Genomic DNA, 16401 nt, shown 5'->3' on the forward strand with positions numbered 1-16401 from the left:
TTTTGATAAAGTTGCAGAGTAGAACATGTTTTAGTCATATACAACTATTCAAACCCAAAATCTCTAGAGAGGACGACATTTTTCTTAACCTCTAGGATTGCTTAATGGGTTCATGAAACGTACTTTAGGGAAACATCTCTTGAAAAAAAAAACAGAAGCTTTCAAGTGATAACCACAAATCTTTAAATAGAACAACTGTCTCCATGCTTTCAATCTCTTGATATGTGATTTGTTGATCCCATTCTCGTTCATGCATGCTAAATGTAAATGTGAGAGAAATTAAAACATTCAAGCACAGAAGGCAAGCAAAAGTAATCAAGTTTCAACAGCAAATTGCAAGGAGGGTGAAGCCAGCTTCTAAAAGGAATCACAAGGATGCAGCTTTCTCCTTTATGGATTCTCTAACTGCATTAAACAGCAACGGCATCAACTTTTGATTGGTCACAATGATCCCAGTGTCCAGATCAAGATGCTTTCCCCTCGAGAAATCCAACTGCTTCCCTGCAGCATCTGTGACCACGCCCCCCGCTTCTGCAATTCATGAATTTTCGCAAACGAAAACGCAGAATATTAAACCAATACCAGTCAAACAACTCGAGAGAAAGATAAATAGCAGATGGAGTGATATTGGTCCATACCAGTCACAACAATACACCCAGCGGCATGATCCCATATTTTCTCCCGATACCCTTTGTGAGGAAAACGCAGGTATATGGCTCCATCTCCTCTGGACAGAGCACCATACTTTGCCTGGCTATCGATTCTAACCGGTGGTGCTTTGACGCCGAGTTTCTGTTTACATCTCAGCGTTCTCAATAAATTATCCCAAAGTTTTATAGATGGATAGAGAGATAGGGGAGGGGAAGTACTTGAGCAATCAGACTAGATAAATCATGCATGGAGTGTGCTGCTTCATATGACTCAAAGAACGAAGCTTCTTCAGGATTCTCAACAGCAGTTACTTGCACCTGGACCCATAAAAATGTAGAAGTTACAAATACATGCTCGGATTAATAGCAATAAATTATAATACATCAGTATAACCTTCACTGCCGAAGAACCATCAAGTGGCTGCATGTAAGTTCCACCACCGACTTCAGCAAAGAAAAGGCAGCCAACTTCATTATTTGGAGAACGCTGATCAGCGGCACTGATGATCGTTAGTGGAAGATTTGGACAAGCCAGCACACCTAGAACTACTTTTCCTCCATCTAGCAAAGCCAAGGCTATTGCATATTGATCTCCTCTCAGAAATCTAAAGTGTAAAATATCAAATACCATGGACTAATTCATCAAGTCGGTCTATAAGCAGATATAATGAGAATTAAATATCATTACGCTATTTCTTTCACACCAAATTGTAATGAAATCCAAACAATATGAAAAAGATAAAAAGAAACATAAAATCTGAGTAATTTCGTTAAAAACCAGTCATTTAATTCTAGGGTAACGTACAAAATGGTCCCCGACTACAGAGTGTTGCTTTGTTGTCCCCAACTATTAAAAGTTACAAAATAATCACTCAACTATTCATATGTCCCAAACTCATCATTTTCCATTACAAATTTGACGGTAATTTGAGTTGGATGTTAACCTGCTGACAGAGATAATGATAAAATCTAATCTTAGAATCTCAAACAACTATCATGTCCCAATCAGCATTCAGATCAGACGACCATCAATCATTTAACAAAAAAGACGAGTTTGGAACATAGGAATAGTCGGGTGACCATTTTGTAACTTTTAATAATCGAAAGACTCAACAAAGCAACGCCCTATAGTCGAAGGACCATTTTGTAACTTTTAATAGTCAGTGAACTCAACATAATAGCACCTATAATCGAGGGACCATTTGTGTACTTTACCCTTAATTCCAAAGCAATAAATTCAAACAAAACCATGACAAAAATATGCTTTGTCTGGCATGAGTACTGCTACGGTTGCCCTTTCCCCCCCCCCCTCCCTAAATTAGTCCTTCTACACTAATTAACAGAGAATGCAAAGAAAATCTAAACATCCCCTGCATTAATCATGGCTTAAGTAGTGAAATTGGAAGTACACTACCTAATGTTGGATAAGGCATACCATAAACAACATGCACTCAGTGAAATGAATACACCCACTTCTTTATGACTAAAGCAAAATAACTCATGCCGAATAAGTTTCAGACCTCACCCTTTAGTACCATCTATAGGATCCAAAACCCAGTGTCGACCTTGGGAACCACCTTGAGATCTGCCACTGTCAATGGCCTCGAGAACATCTTCTGTGGATAATGTAACATTGTATGATCCATCACTAGTTATAGATTCGTTCACAAGTTTTGTAATACGATCAACTATTTCCCGGCCACCATCCTTGCGGAGATCTTTAGAATCCTAAAGAGAACTCAAAACATTATTTAGAAGGAAAGAAGAGTTCTACAATGCAAAGAGGGAAAAAAACAGATGGTTGACGCATGCTGCTGAAACTATTTTTCACAAGTACAGAGATTCACCTCCTCCGCAACTAATGAGAAGTCAGCAGGAATTTCCTGCTGCAGCACAAAACTAACCAATGCTTGTGACCCTGATGAGAATTTTGAAATATAAAAATGTCGAGGAAACATGTTAGTCATCAGTTAAGATTTCTTTCTGCCAAACCTTAAAGCTGAATGATGCTGAGATCAAGAACGACATACACTTTAACCATAAGTTTTTTAGGGATAAATAATGTAAAAAGCAAAAAGTGAATTTCATAAAACTTAATCATGACTATGAGTTATACAAATAATAATGCATTCATCTAACAAGTAAATATGTACGAGTTTTACATAGTTTCCCCCGGAACATCGATATGTACAGATAGAACAGACGGTTGAGAGAGGTAAACTGGAGGCAACTATCAAGCAGGCCAATGTACGATAGAACAATGTAATCACACTTTAGATATGCTAACCAAACAAAGCACTAGTCTACATGTATAACAACAATGCCATTTTGATTTCACCAGGAAAAAAAATCTCATCCAATAGAAACTTTAGCTAAATGCCAAGGAAAACACCATACAACTCTGTAGATTTCCTAGTAGAACAAATCATGAAAAACAGGAAACAAACAAGTTCCTAGTAACATGTAAACAGTTAAAAGGAATTAAGTAAATCATCCACGGAAAAGAAAAAAAAAAATAGGAATCCATTTGAAATCCGGAAGGTATAATTTCTTTAAAAAAAAGGTGAAGTATTAGACGAAAGAACCAAAGAGGAAGAAGCAAGAAAGATTCAAAAACAAACCATAATCAGCGACTGTTACAGGACTTTTATCTTTTTTGGATTGGACATCCGATTGTAGCAAAGCCTTTTGAACTTTCTGGAGATTAAAAACAAACAATCAAAACCCAAATTCAGGTTCTATATATACACAGCTTGACATGATGAAATATATCAAAGCCATCATCTTTATACATTTCTTGGCAAATTAAGAATGGTAATTCAGAACAAAAACCCCAAATTTAATTGAAAAACAAAATGAGATGCAATTCAGTCACTTCAATTCCCCTAATACTACAACGATTAACAATTCCAAACAACATGCAAAGAAATCGTGATAAAAATAAAATAAACACACAGAGAAGAAGACAAAAACAAAGGATGTGAGAAAATTGGTAAAAACCCATAACAGAAAACGCAGAGAAAAATGTGGGTTTTGATGAAAAATGGAAACCTGACAGAGACGAGCAGCGAGAGAGGCTGCTTTCTTGGCAGCAGCCAGCTCCTTACTGTAAGACATTGATACAATCACTGATGGGGAAGAAGAATACGAAGAAGACGAGTAGCTGAGATGAAAAATAGGAGGCTTCTTAAAAGAGTGGGAAACAAGTCTCAAGCAATTTAAAGACATATTTACCTAATTTCAATTCAATAATTTCGTGAGAGCAGTTTTTTATTATTAGGGTCCATTTGGAACGGAAAAAATTAAGGGAAAAATGTTTTTTCCGTTTTTGGGTGTTTGATTCGTGTAAGATACTCAGTCAACGTAAAATTTTTTACGGTCAACGAAAAACTAAGGAAAATATATAATATTTTGACTTACCGTTTGTAAAATGGTAAGTTGTTTTCCAAGCAACCCTTGCTCCACTCAGAGAAGACGAAAATTGATTTCTCCCGTCCCTTACTCCACACCGACGATAGTTTGGATTCCTTCTCACCGATGAAATTGATTTATTACATTTTTTCAGGTATGGGTCTTTTCTTCTTTTTATATATTGCGTAGCTTTCTCCTTTTTATTTTTTTTGTTTTTTGGATTTGTTCTATTGATTTTTGTTGATCTCTGTTGAGTTAATCGATCGATGATATAGCTAAGAGGGGGTGAATTGACAATTAAAATTTTGGTGAAAACTTTGACAGAAAATTAAAAATATTTGTACAGCGATTTAGAGTGGTTCGACTTTCTCAACCAAAGTCTACGTCCACTACCTTAGCTATCTATACTAAGAATTTTCCAACAAATTCACTAATTTGTTCTTTCTTTTGAGGACAAAAAGTAACCTTACAACTCCCTCAAGAATTCTACCCCAAATTCTTGAGAACACTCTCTCACAAAGAGAAGATTAAAACCTCACAATGTAGATTGTATGCACAATTAAGCCGTTGTTGTATGTTTCTCGTTTAAAAAAATCGGTTGGGAGCGTATGTGTATTTAGGAATGGGCATGGGTCGGGTTTTTGGTCCACCCGACCCGACCTGAGAAGAAGGGGACCTCCACCCGTGACCCGACCCGACCCGACAAAATTAGTTTTTCACCCGACCCGACCTGATAGAAAGTTTAAAAAATTTGATCCGACCCGACCCGAAACAATAAAAAATTATTTTTATTCAATAAAAACAGTGACTAAATTGAAAAAAATAATATATAGAGAGGTATTATTGTAATTATTCCTAAATATATAGGGTAAAGTTATATATTTTTTCCGGGTCGGGTCGGGTCGAATTTTTTTCACCCTAAACCCGAACTCGACCCGACCCGAACCCGAATTGTTTTTAGAAAAATCCGACTCGATCGGGTCGGGTTGGAACCCATCGAGTTCGGGTTAGATGCCCATCCTATGTGTATCGATACACTATTAAAGTGTATCGGTACACTCAGTGTAAAATTCAAATATTTCGACCGTTAATTGACCTAGTGTATCGGTACATCTCAGGTGTATCGGTACATTGATTACATTCGATGTTTCTCGGAGCTAGGAGTGTATCGATACATCTGCTATGTATCGGTACACTTATTACATTTGATGTATGGGGTGTATCGGTACATATAGGAGTGTATCGGTACATCCCTTTGTAAAAATTATTTTTGGCTCGAGTATGGTTCGAAATACTTTGTAAAATTTGTTTCAAAATTATTTTAATATTAAAACACAATTTTACACTTAAGTAAGGATTAAAATTGACATTTGAATACTTGGAGTAATATTTTTTATATTCGAATAATTTAATCGAATATATAATTTCAAATTGAATATAAAATCTTAAAATTCAATAATATTTTATTTGTTATATCGAAACATCAAAATATTTTCAATAATCTTTCTTTTTTTCGGGCTTTATTGCCCTTTCGCCATTAAAATCCATGATCTCCAGTATCTCATGGACTCGTCTCTAGTGCACACCACTTCTTCACCCCATGAACAAGAAGAGTTAGCTCTCTTTCTCTCTTTCTCTGGTTGTTTATCTGGAAAATTCTGGTAATTAGAAGGATTTTGGATCTTTAGCTAAAAATCAAATTTTTATAATTGGGTTTTTGTTTATTTTTAATTTCTAGATATGGGGTTTTTTAGATTCTACTGATATATGTGAGAGAATTGGATATTTGAATCGATTCACTATGAATATTGGACGATATTTGGTATTTATAATTATCTATTTTAATTTTTTTTGTTGATTTTCTCTTGATTGGTGGATCATGATCGTATCCATATCTTGTTACATTAAGTTGAGGTTTATGTGTTTCCTTCATTACCATGCTATTATAGTATCTTGTATTATTCTTTATTGTTTTAGTTGGTATCTGTTTACCTTTGTATAGAATTTGATGATCTTATGCATAAGTTCATGAAGCTTCACTTTGTGGAGGATATCGGTGTGAGGGATAAGTAAAAGAATAAATAACTTGGCATCTCTTAGATAAACTTATAAACTGGCAAAAGAAAGCATGTTTGTATTCGCAGATGCATAAGATCATGAAGCTTTAATTGTTCATTGTTCTTTTATTGCCTTTGGTTCTATAGAAAGATGATAGTAAAAACATATGCATTTTTTTAACTCCTCACTTTCAGGTTTGCAATTGATTGACATTCCGATTCCTGTCTCTTGTGCCTGTATATGCTGCTGACTTTTTTCTGATTTCCATTAGTTTGTTGTTTATGTTTTCTCAATCAGTGACCTCTTGTAGGGCGGGGGAAATTTGGTTGGGTAGGGATGTTCCGCCACTAGTTGTGCAGATCATTATATCTTGGCACATAGTTCATAGATGGTTGTGCTAAGTGGCCTCTTGTAAAGGGTCATCTTTTAGGATTAGAGAGAATATGCTGTATCATTTTCTGATCGTTATCAGTAGAGAGGGTGAGAGTTTCCATGTCTCCAATGAACATAGTGAATTAGTGATTTATTGTTGTGTGGTTTTTTGCTTTGATAAAGTTACTTGTTAATGTGCTGAGACATTGTTTATATTTACTTCCTTTGTTTTAGAGGGAAAAAAAAGGTATATCATTGAAATTGATTAACTTGAGATATCTTATTTTAATCCATGTACTTTATATTTTTCATCAGACAGTGATGGATTCGTGATTCCTAGCTTGCAAATATCTATACCTGTAGATGCCAAGAGTGTACTCATTTATTTGAAGCCTTTTGTCTTGTGGACGAATAGACGCTAATATGTAGACATGTTTATATTTCTGCTTGTGCAGACCAAAAAAGGAGAGAACATTTACTTGGGACCGCATGGTGCACCATCATCACAATCAAGGCAGCAGGAGCTGAACCTGTCCAGTCGTAGGCAACGGTTTAAACAAAAACTAAAACAAGCTGATAGAAGGATCGGCGGGGCCGGGCGAGAGAACAAGGTGGAAAATTTGAAAGAGCTTGTAGGTGGTGGGAAAGCAAGCCCCCAACATGTCCAAGGGTTCCCCAGGGATTGGCTAGACCCACATTGCGATGAGTCACAATTTGAGAAGTCGTACCCCTAGTGAATCAAAGCTCTGTGGCTTAAGATACTTAAACGGTGCAAAGTTTAACATACCGGCACCATTTATGATAAGTCTTTGTCTTGTTGTATGCAAGCGAATTACTGAGCTTATGTAGTTTGCCAGTAATCCATCAACCAATCCATTTGGTTTTAGTACTAATGAGAAGACATTGGAAGTCATATTTTTGACACTATTATTATTATTACAATATTATGTACTATTGTTGTTTTAATTTGATGTCATATTAATTAAGCATTCTTAGGATTTATAAATTTTATAATATATTTTTAATCAATTATTAATATTATTTAAAATACATATTTTTATAAAATATAATTATATATAAAAAATGAACCTTTAAAAATAATAAATAATAAATAATAAAACATATTCAATATGTACATCTTCTTTATTAAAAACAGATTTTGAAAGTTGCTTTCAGAAAAATTAACCAAACAGTGTAAAACATTTTACAATGTACCATCCAAACGCTGAAAAATATTTTCTGAAAAATGATTTACATTTATGTAAAACATTTTCCAAATTTCATTTTCTGAAAAACGTTTTCAGTTAAACAAACGGACACTTAATGTAGATTAGTTTCTTCTTTCGAGTGGAGAGTGGGTCATTGCGACGATGAATTCACGGGTTTTTAAACAATCGTTGATGGAGAAATAGTATTGAGAGTTCTCATGTGAGGCCCCAAAAAAGGTACATAATTGGTGTAATCGGTAAAAAAATAATATGTTAAAGTTAAATATAAAATATTGTAATTTGAAATTGAAAAAATTATTAATCCGAGTAACCTAATATGTTGCACCTAAAATGTTATAAAATGTAAGAAAATAAGTTATAAACAATAAATCTCATTAATACTTTTAATATTTTAAAATTAACTGACTCTATTCCCATATGTAATAGAGTAAGGGGGAGGTAGGGCAGTAGGCTACCCCCAACGCCAGGTTGAAAGCAGCTTACGTGGAAGACCTCCGTTATGAAATTGCCCTCAGTGAGACTCGATCTCACGACCACAAGGTTAAGAGTCTTGCACTCTACCAACTTACGCCTAAAATGTTATAAACTATAAGAAAATGAGTTATAAGCGGTAAAAGTCATGAATATTATTAACATTTTAGGCTCAACCTAAAATGTTATCATAATTTAAGCTGATAGAGCATTCTCACGATAACATAATTGGTTAAAAGCTGAAAATATTATGAATATCTATAAGAAATCCGATTGCGCACTTGCACTCACTATGAAATAAAGTAGGTTGCGATCCAGAATGTTAATTTTATTTGTAATAAGATCGATTTGCGCCTAAAATGTTTAAGTTAATGGGGTCGTAGACATTTTCATGATAACAAAATAAGTTAAAAGTCGAAAATGTTATGAATATCTATAAAAAAATTTGACTACGCCCAATAATGTTACGACTCACTAAGAAAGTATGTTGCGATATGGAATATTAATATTAATATTTTGTTATAAAAAAATATGGTTGCGCCCAATAATGTCATGGTTTATTAAGAAAGTATGTTGCAATGTGTAATATTAATAATTTTATTAATAAAATAGGTTGTGCTTAAAATGTTACCAGAGTTTAAGCTAATGGAGCCTTATACATTCTCACGATAACAAAATAAGTTAATAGCTGAAAATGTTATACATATCTATAAAAAATATGGTTGCACCTAAGAATGTCATGGTTCACTAAGAAAGTATGTTGTGATATAGAATATTAATATTTTTGTTAATAAAATGGGTTGCGCCTAAAATGTTATCAAAGTTTAAGTTGATAGAGCCTTAGGTTTTCTTACGATAATAAAATAAGTTAAATTTTGAAAATGTTATGAATATCTATAATAAATATGGTTGAGCCCAAGAATATTATGATTCACTAAGAAAGTAGGTTACAATTTGGGACGTTAATATTTTTATTAATAAAATAGGTTGTGCCTAAAATATTATCAGAGTTTAAGTTGATGAAACCTTAGATTTTCGCATGATAACAAAAATAAGTTAAAAGCTAAAATATCTATGAATATCTATAATAATTACGATTGTGCCCAAGAATGTCATGGTTCACTAAGAAATTAAGTTGTGATATTGAATGTTAATATTTTTATTAATAAAATGTGTTGCGCCTAAAATATTACTTTAACTTCGAACAAAATATGTTAAAAGCTAAAAATGTTATGAATATATATAATAAATTTAGTTGCGCCTAAGAATGTTATCGATGAATAAGTATAAATATCTATTTAGAGTGAATCGAGAAAAAAAAATTAAAAAAAAACAGTTCAAAATTTTAAATATCGATACTTAATATATGATAATCAATACTTTTAAATATTGAAAAATTTGAAGATGGGATCGAAAGTTAAAATATTGATACTTATATGATAATGATCGATACTTTTAAATATTGAAAAAGTTGATAAAAATATTGAAATCTAAAATATCGATACTTATGCGATGATGACCAATACTTTTATATATTGAAAAAGTTGATGAAGATGATCTACAGTTAAAATATATATACATATATTATATTGTTCGATACTTTTTCATTTATATCGATATTTATGCTCTGATATTTATGGAAAAATTTTATATTTTGCAGCCTTCTTATTTTCTTTTTCTTTTTTAAAATTTGAAAGTACCGATATTTGTGAAAAATATCGATATTTTATAACCTTATCATTTTTCATTTTTTTAATTCAAAAATATCGATACTTGTGGGAAAATATCAATACTTTTGAATTTTTTATAATAAAATATTAACATTCGAGATCGCAACATACTTTCTTAGTGAACCATAATATTCTTGGGCATAGCCAGATTTTTTTTATGGATATTCATAACTTTTTCAGCTTTTAACTTATTTTGTTATCGTGAGAATGTCTATGGCTCCCATCAGCTTAAACGCTAGTAGCATTTTAGGCACAACCTATTTTATTACAAAAAAATAACATTCCAAATCGCAATTTACTTTATTTCTTAATGAGTATAAGTAGATTTCTTATAGATATTTATAACATTTTCAGCTTTTTAACTTATTTTGTTATCGTGAGAATGTCTAAGGAACCACTAACTTGAACTCTGATAACATTTTAGGTGTAACCTAAAATGTTAATAATATTCATAACATTTACTGTTTATAACTTATTTTCTTACTGTTATAACTTTTTAGATGTAATACGCTATGTTACTACGATTGATAACTTTTGTAGTTTCGTATTATAACATTTTGTCTTCCGCTTTTAACTTTTAAGATAAGTTTTCCGGTTAAACCATTTTAATTTATTTTAAAATAATTACAACCCAATATATTACATACAAGTCAATATTTTCAATCGCGTCAAACCAATTTTGTTAAGTTTTTTTTTTCAAATTTCCAGTTGCATTGTCTTTTATCCTTATATTAATATGACTTTCTTTAAAATTGCTAGAATAGTATAGATTAGAATAAAGATTTAACTTGAAATTTATTGCCCTGCATGTTTAATCTACCATCAGCTTATTGTTTCATGTTTTGGTTTTGGTTAGTTTTATTATTATCAAAAAAATGTTTGGAACAGTATATCCTTTTTAATATAAGATAATATTTATTTATAATATGTTTTAATTATTGACAACACTGCATATATAGCTTTTCGAACTCATGACTTTAAAAGAAAACAACATTTATCTTAATTGTTAAGATTATTTAATAAATTTAAGAAATAAAAGTTATAGACAAAAAAATTATGATCTAAAAAAATAGAGAATAAAGGGTTATATAGAAAGTTAGGAAGAATAGGAAAGTTTTAGATAAGGAACTTATGAGGTAAAAATATATATATTAGGAAATAGATGGTTGTATAAAATGTTAGGAAGAATTCGAAAAGTCTTAGGTAAGGAATTTATGAGGTAAAAATAACAAAATATTATAAAGGGTAAACAACACATTTAGTACTTAAATTATTAGTTTTGGTCCAATTTTGTATCTATAAACTTTTATTTTTTTCAAAATCATACTTAAAATTTAGTTTTTATTTTATTTTAGTACCTCGCTGCTAAAAACTTATCACGTTTAATACTTAAACTATCAATTTTGGTCTGTTTTAGTACCTAAACTTTTACTTCTTTTTTCTTCAAAAATTAACATTAAATTTTAAAAAGGTACTAAAATGAAACAAAAACTAAACTTCAGGTATGATTTTGAAAAAATGAAAATTGAAGTACTAAAACAGATCAAAAGTGACAATTTAAGTACTAAATATGTAATTTACCCAACTAAAAATTAGTGCAAGTGATTGAATAAGACTTCAGGACAATAATAATGGTTAGGAAAGCTTTAATTAGCAGATATTAATAATCTGTTTTAAAAATTGAAAATTGAGGTAAAACACTTACGGTTTAATATACTTTTAATCGATTTTTATTAAAAAATAAAGAAATAATATTTAAACTCAAACTTATAATTTAATATCAATTATAATTAAAATAAGGCTAAAATACACAAATGATCCCCCTACTATAGGGTGATATTTTGTTGAGTCCTCTGACTATTAAAAGTTACAAAACGGTCAATCGACTATAGAGTGTTGCTTTGTTGAGTCCCTCGCATACTAAAAGCTATAAAATGGTTGCCCGATTATTTATATGTTCCAAACTCATCATTTTCTGTTAAAAAATTAATTAAAGTTTGAGTTAGATGTTAACTTGTTGACTGAGATATGATAAAATCTAATATCAAAATATTAAAAGACTATCATATCTCAATTAACATGTTAATGTCCAGCTCAAACGACCGTCAATTTTTTAACAGAAAAAGAGGTGAGTTTGAAACATATAAATAATAGAGTGAACATTTTCAAACTTTTAATAGTCAATGGACTCATCAAAACAATCTTATAATCGATGGATCATTTTATAATTTTTAATAATTGAAAAACACAACAAAACAACATCCTCATAACCGAAGGGTCATTTATGTACCTTACCTTAAAATGACCATCCAGCTCAGTTGGTAGAGCACAAGGTTCTTAACCTTGAGGTCGTGGGATCGAGTCCTACGGAGGGCATTTCATAATTCGGAGGTCTCTTACGGAAGCTGCTCTCAACCTGGTGTTGGGGGTAGCCTACTATCTTACCTCTCCTTACCCCATACATATGGGAAAAAGGGACAGTCATTTTTTTCAATAAAAAAAGGTTTTAATTTTCAAGGATGAGCCCACTTTCCTTTTTGAATGTAAAAGTTGACATTCTCTATTATTCAATCATGTAATGCTTTAATCGAAAATTCACATCTTGTTTTAAAATTAGTCTTTATAATATTGATTTAAATCCACAAGTATATAAAAAATTAAATTAATTTATAACGATTATAAGATAATATTTAATTAAGATATTTTTAATTATTTAATAATAAACGTTTAAATATTTTTAAAATACTTTACTTAAATTCAAAACTTTTAAAAATAATAATAATTTATTTAATGCCGAGGTGATTTGGTTTGTATCAAAATTAAAGACGAGTGATTATAAAAAAATCCAAAAAAAAAAAAACTGAAATATTTTGCTAAGGTGTGTCGCCCCCTTTTTGTTGGATATTTTGACGTGCCAGTGTAATGTCCTACCACAAGAAGAAGAAAATATCTGAAACCCAGATTTTTTTTTATGGACTCAAGCACAGAAGCCGAGCTTAAAAGACTTGAAATTGATGGAATATGCAAAGCCATCCGTCTTTTAGGAAAACCCAAAATGGAAAACGAAGCAGCAAGACGCAGAATCAGCAATATTGCAGCCCATTTTTCACCCAATGACGATGTTTCATCTGTTGCTCACCTTCTCCCCATGGTAATACTCTTTTATTTTCTCCATCTTTCCCCAGATAATATTGCAGTAAACTCATCGAAGCTGGAAAAAAGCTTATTTGGGTTGTTGCTATTTACTGCTCTTCATTTTCAAAGAATTAACCTTGGTTAGGGGTGAGGGTTTCAAGTTTAACTTTTTTTTTACTTATTTAGTTTAACGAGTCTTATTCTATAACTTAAATTTTATTTTATTTTTTTAAATCGAATTTGTTAGTATGTGATAATATATATATATCATATAAAATCGAAGAATTCAACTTAAACCTTAAAATCAATCTATTAATTATTAAAATTTTTGAGCTATTCGAATTTTATCTTATAACTCGACTCGAATTGAATTTTTTTTTCCGAATTGAGTCTAATTTATAAAATTACGAGTTAGTTTACAAAGCGAAAGGTTGAAATTCAGCATTAAGCATGTAGGTTCCCCAATCGTGTTTCTGCCTTTTAATTCTTCCAGTTGATTGCTCGTACAAAGTTAATTCAATTTTCCTGGATTTCGCATCGCAGAACTGCAGTGGGAGTTTGAACTGTGCGGTCCGTAGATGTGATAATAGACCGTATTTTTCACGCCAAGGGTCAGCATATCAAGCTTGTTTCATGAGACAAGTTTCAAGAGCAGAGGTAATTGATAAATATGTTAGGAATCAACATATAAAATTTTAAATATAAAAAGTAATTGTCAATATAAATTATAATTAATTGCATTCGTACGTTACCAAATTATGATCCTCAACCAATTTTATGCTCAAACAATGACTTTCATTCTAAATTAGTTCTTAAACTTTTGAACATTTTAATTTCACCCTCAAACTATGACCCTCATTCTAAATTAGTTTCCAAACTTTTGAATCTTTCAAATTCACCCCAAGTCATTCAAATATGTAATTAGTTTCAAGCATAGTTTAAAATCGATTTTTTTTTTCAAACATATAATAATATAACTTGGTCTAACGATTTTATTTACAAAGGATGTGATTAGTATATAAATATAGTTTGGGATGAAATTGAAATGTTTAAAATGTTCGAGGACTAATTTAAAATGAAGTTATAGTTTGAGGATGAAAATAAAATATGAAAAAGTTTGAGGACTAATTTAGAATAATAATCATAGTTTGGGATACAATTGGAACATTTAATAGTTTAATGACTAATTTAGAATAAAAATCATAATTTGATGACGTGTGATGAGATTAACTCTATAAAATATAATGAAAACACCTCAATTATACTAGAATTCGAAATTTTCAAGGTACAACCTCCGGCTGACGGCCCCTCCGTCCATCCCTGCTTTGCTTTCCTTTGCAGTCAAACACAAACTTTTGGTTCTATGTTGTATCTGATTAAACAATTCTACGATGGTTTGCCCCAGAGAAGTGTTCCTCAGCCTGCTGCACCCTCCAGATCCTCTTGCTCTCCTTCGGAGAGTTCTGGTGCTTCTGAAGGACCGTTGTTTTCCAGACCTAAGACGATGGATCCGAGCTTCTCGAGTTTGACGGCAATTCGACCTCTGAGTCTCGATTGGAGATTACCCATGCCTGACCCTCCTATGTTTGCTAGACCAAATAAAAGTACGAGTGAAGAGATGCCGGTACAATCTGTGAAGAAAACATGTTGGTCAAGATCTAATGGTAACTAATTTTGGTTTCTGAACAGGATGATCTTGATGCAGTTGTTTCTATACATTTGGTCTTTAACTTGTTGATTTGAGTATATAATTCTTAATGTTAAGTTTTGCAGGAAGCCGATAATTCGTTTTCGTTTTTATATTTGATGCAGGCACTGAATGGTTCCCTAGGATGGATGTTGCAGAATCCGGGCTCGATTATGTGATCATGGTTGAAATTCCGGGTGTTGGCATCGGTGACATTAGAGTGGAGGTTGATGACCTCAAGTAAGACTAATACATTTTTAGACTATTCTAAGGTCTTTCATTTCGTATGTGACTGGAGAACGCTCTTAGCCATTGTGATAAGAGTACTGTTTTCCTGACAGGTTAACGGTGACAGGTGAACGCTCTAGCCATTGTTGGAAACTAGCTGCTGATGGATCTAACGACTCGATCACTGCATATCACAAGAGGGAGATATCACAAGGGCCTTATCAGGTTGTGTGGTCACTTCCCGCTAATGCGAACAGGGACAGCGTTTCGGCTGAGTTTCTGTAAGTTCTAGGCGCCATATATCTTGATTTCTTCTCAGCCACATGCTTATGCTTTGAATATACATTGCCAAAAGATACTCATGCAGATGGCTTCATTGCTTCTTCTGATGCAGGGACGGAATTTTACGCATCGTTATTCCTAAACTTTGAGATCAAACCGGTCACATACGTGGAGACTATCGAACACCTTACAGATTTTACACCAGCTTATGTACTATATTGATATAAAAGGAGCTAGCCATTGATGCTCGATGCCTACCGAGCATCCATCTGTTGTTATTAAATTGTTAGTAAGGATTTTGTTACTCAAAGATGTCCTAATGCAAGGATGTGTATTGATGCAACAAGAATGTTTTACAGAAAATATAACAGCATTATGAGCTATATATTCTATGACAGGTATGTTAATGTTCATCAGAATCTCTCTACATATAATCATGTTATGCGTATTATTTTGTATCTATGGTAACAATACATTGAATTGTTTAACTATACTAAATTTGTGGTATGGATGATGCATCATAGCAGTATATACATTCCTCGAGAGAGTATACAGGTTAGTGGAAAGACTGAAAATACATGTATAAATTGGAGTACAATAACTCATAGCAGATTCATAAATATTTTTATTTTTGAAGGCAGACAATACAAAAGGCGTAGATAAAATTCAGATTAGACCCTACTTACAGAATATATAACTAATTAAAAAAATTGAATTTTAGTACTCACTCTAAACATAAAAGTAGATCTGCCACTATTTAATTATTAGTCTATGGTGTCATATCGTTAAAGACCAATGATCAACCTTTTAATTATATATAAGGATTTAATATATAAAAAGGGATCAACGTATGTCTGTTTTTTCAGTTCAATGTTTAAGGTTTTTTTTCGTTTTAATTTGGTGTCTAACATTACATTTCGTAACTCAAAATGGATCAAGTCGTGACGGACTGTTAATATTCACCGTTAAGTGACACATGTCACAATCTGATAATTTTAAAAATTTATTTTTAAAAGTAAATATTAAAAATATTATTATATGTATAAAAAAACCTTATTTATTTTAAATTATAAAAAAAACTCAAATCCTTGCTCCGAAACTTACCCACGGCGGCAGACTGCGACTACGACGTAACTCACCGGTTGGGT

General features: G+C 32.0%; 2 protein-coding genes across 2 annotated transcripts; one reads left to right on the top strand and one right to left on the bottom strand.

Annotated features, from left to right (window-relative positions):
• Positions 1-204: 204 nt before the first annotated feature.
• LOC120166767 (SAL1 phosphatase-like) lies at positions 205-3922 on the bottom strand. Its single transcript, XM_039175977.1, has 8 exons — positions 3702-3922; positions 3272-3347; positions 2498-2568; positions 2176-2378; positions 1045-1255; positions 870-968; positions 639-792; positions 205-531 (listed from the first exon to the last, which is right to left on the bottom strand). Exons 1-8 carry the CDS (start codon positions 3876-3878, stop codon positions 368-370), a joined length of 1155 nt encoding a protein of 384 aa, XP_039031908.1. The 5' UTR covers positions 3879-3922; the 3' UTR covers positions 205-367.
• Positions 3923-12877: 8955 nt separating this feature from the next.
• On the top strand, positions 12878-15632 carry LOC120166728. The gene is made up of 6 exons (XM_039175948.1): positions 12878-13072; positions 13600-13713; positions 14462-14720; positions 14869-14983; positions 15085-15252; positions 15366-15632. The coding sequence occupies exons 1-6, from the start codon at positions 12893-12895 to the stop codon at positions 15400-15402; spliced, it is 873 nt and encodes a 290-aa protein (XP_039031879.1). The 5' UTR covers positions 12878-12892; the 3' UTR covers positions 15403-15632.
• Positions 15633-16401: the final 769 nt, after the last annotated feature.

Source organism: Hibiscus syriacus, unplaced genomic scaffold (assembly GCF_006381635.1).
Source record: "Hibiscus syriacus cultivar Baekdansim isolate YM2019G1 unplaced genomic scaffold, ASM638163v2 tig00111644_pilon, whole genome shotgun sequence".
NCBI classification, from domain to species: Eukaryota; Viridiplantae; Streptophyta; class Magnoliopsida; order Malvales; family Malvaceae; genus Hibiscus; species Hibiscus syriacus.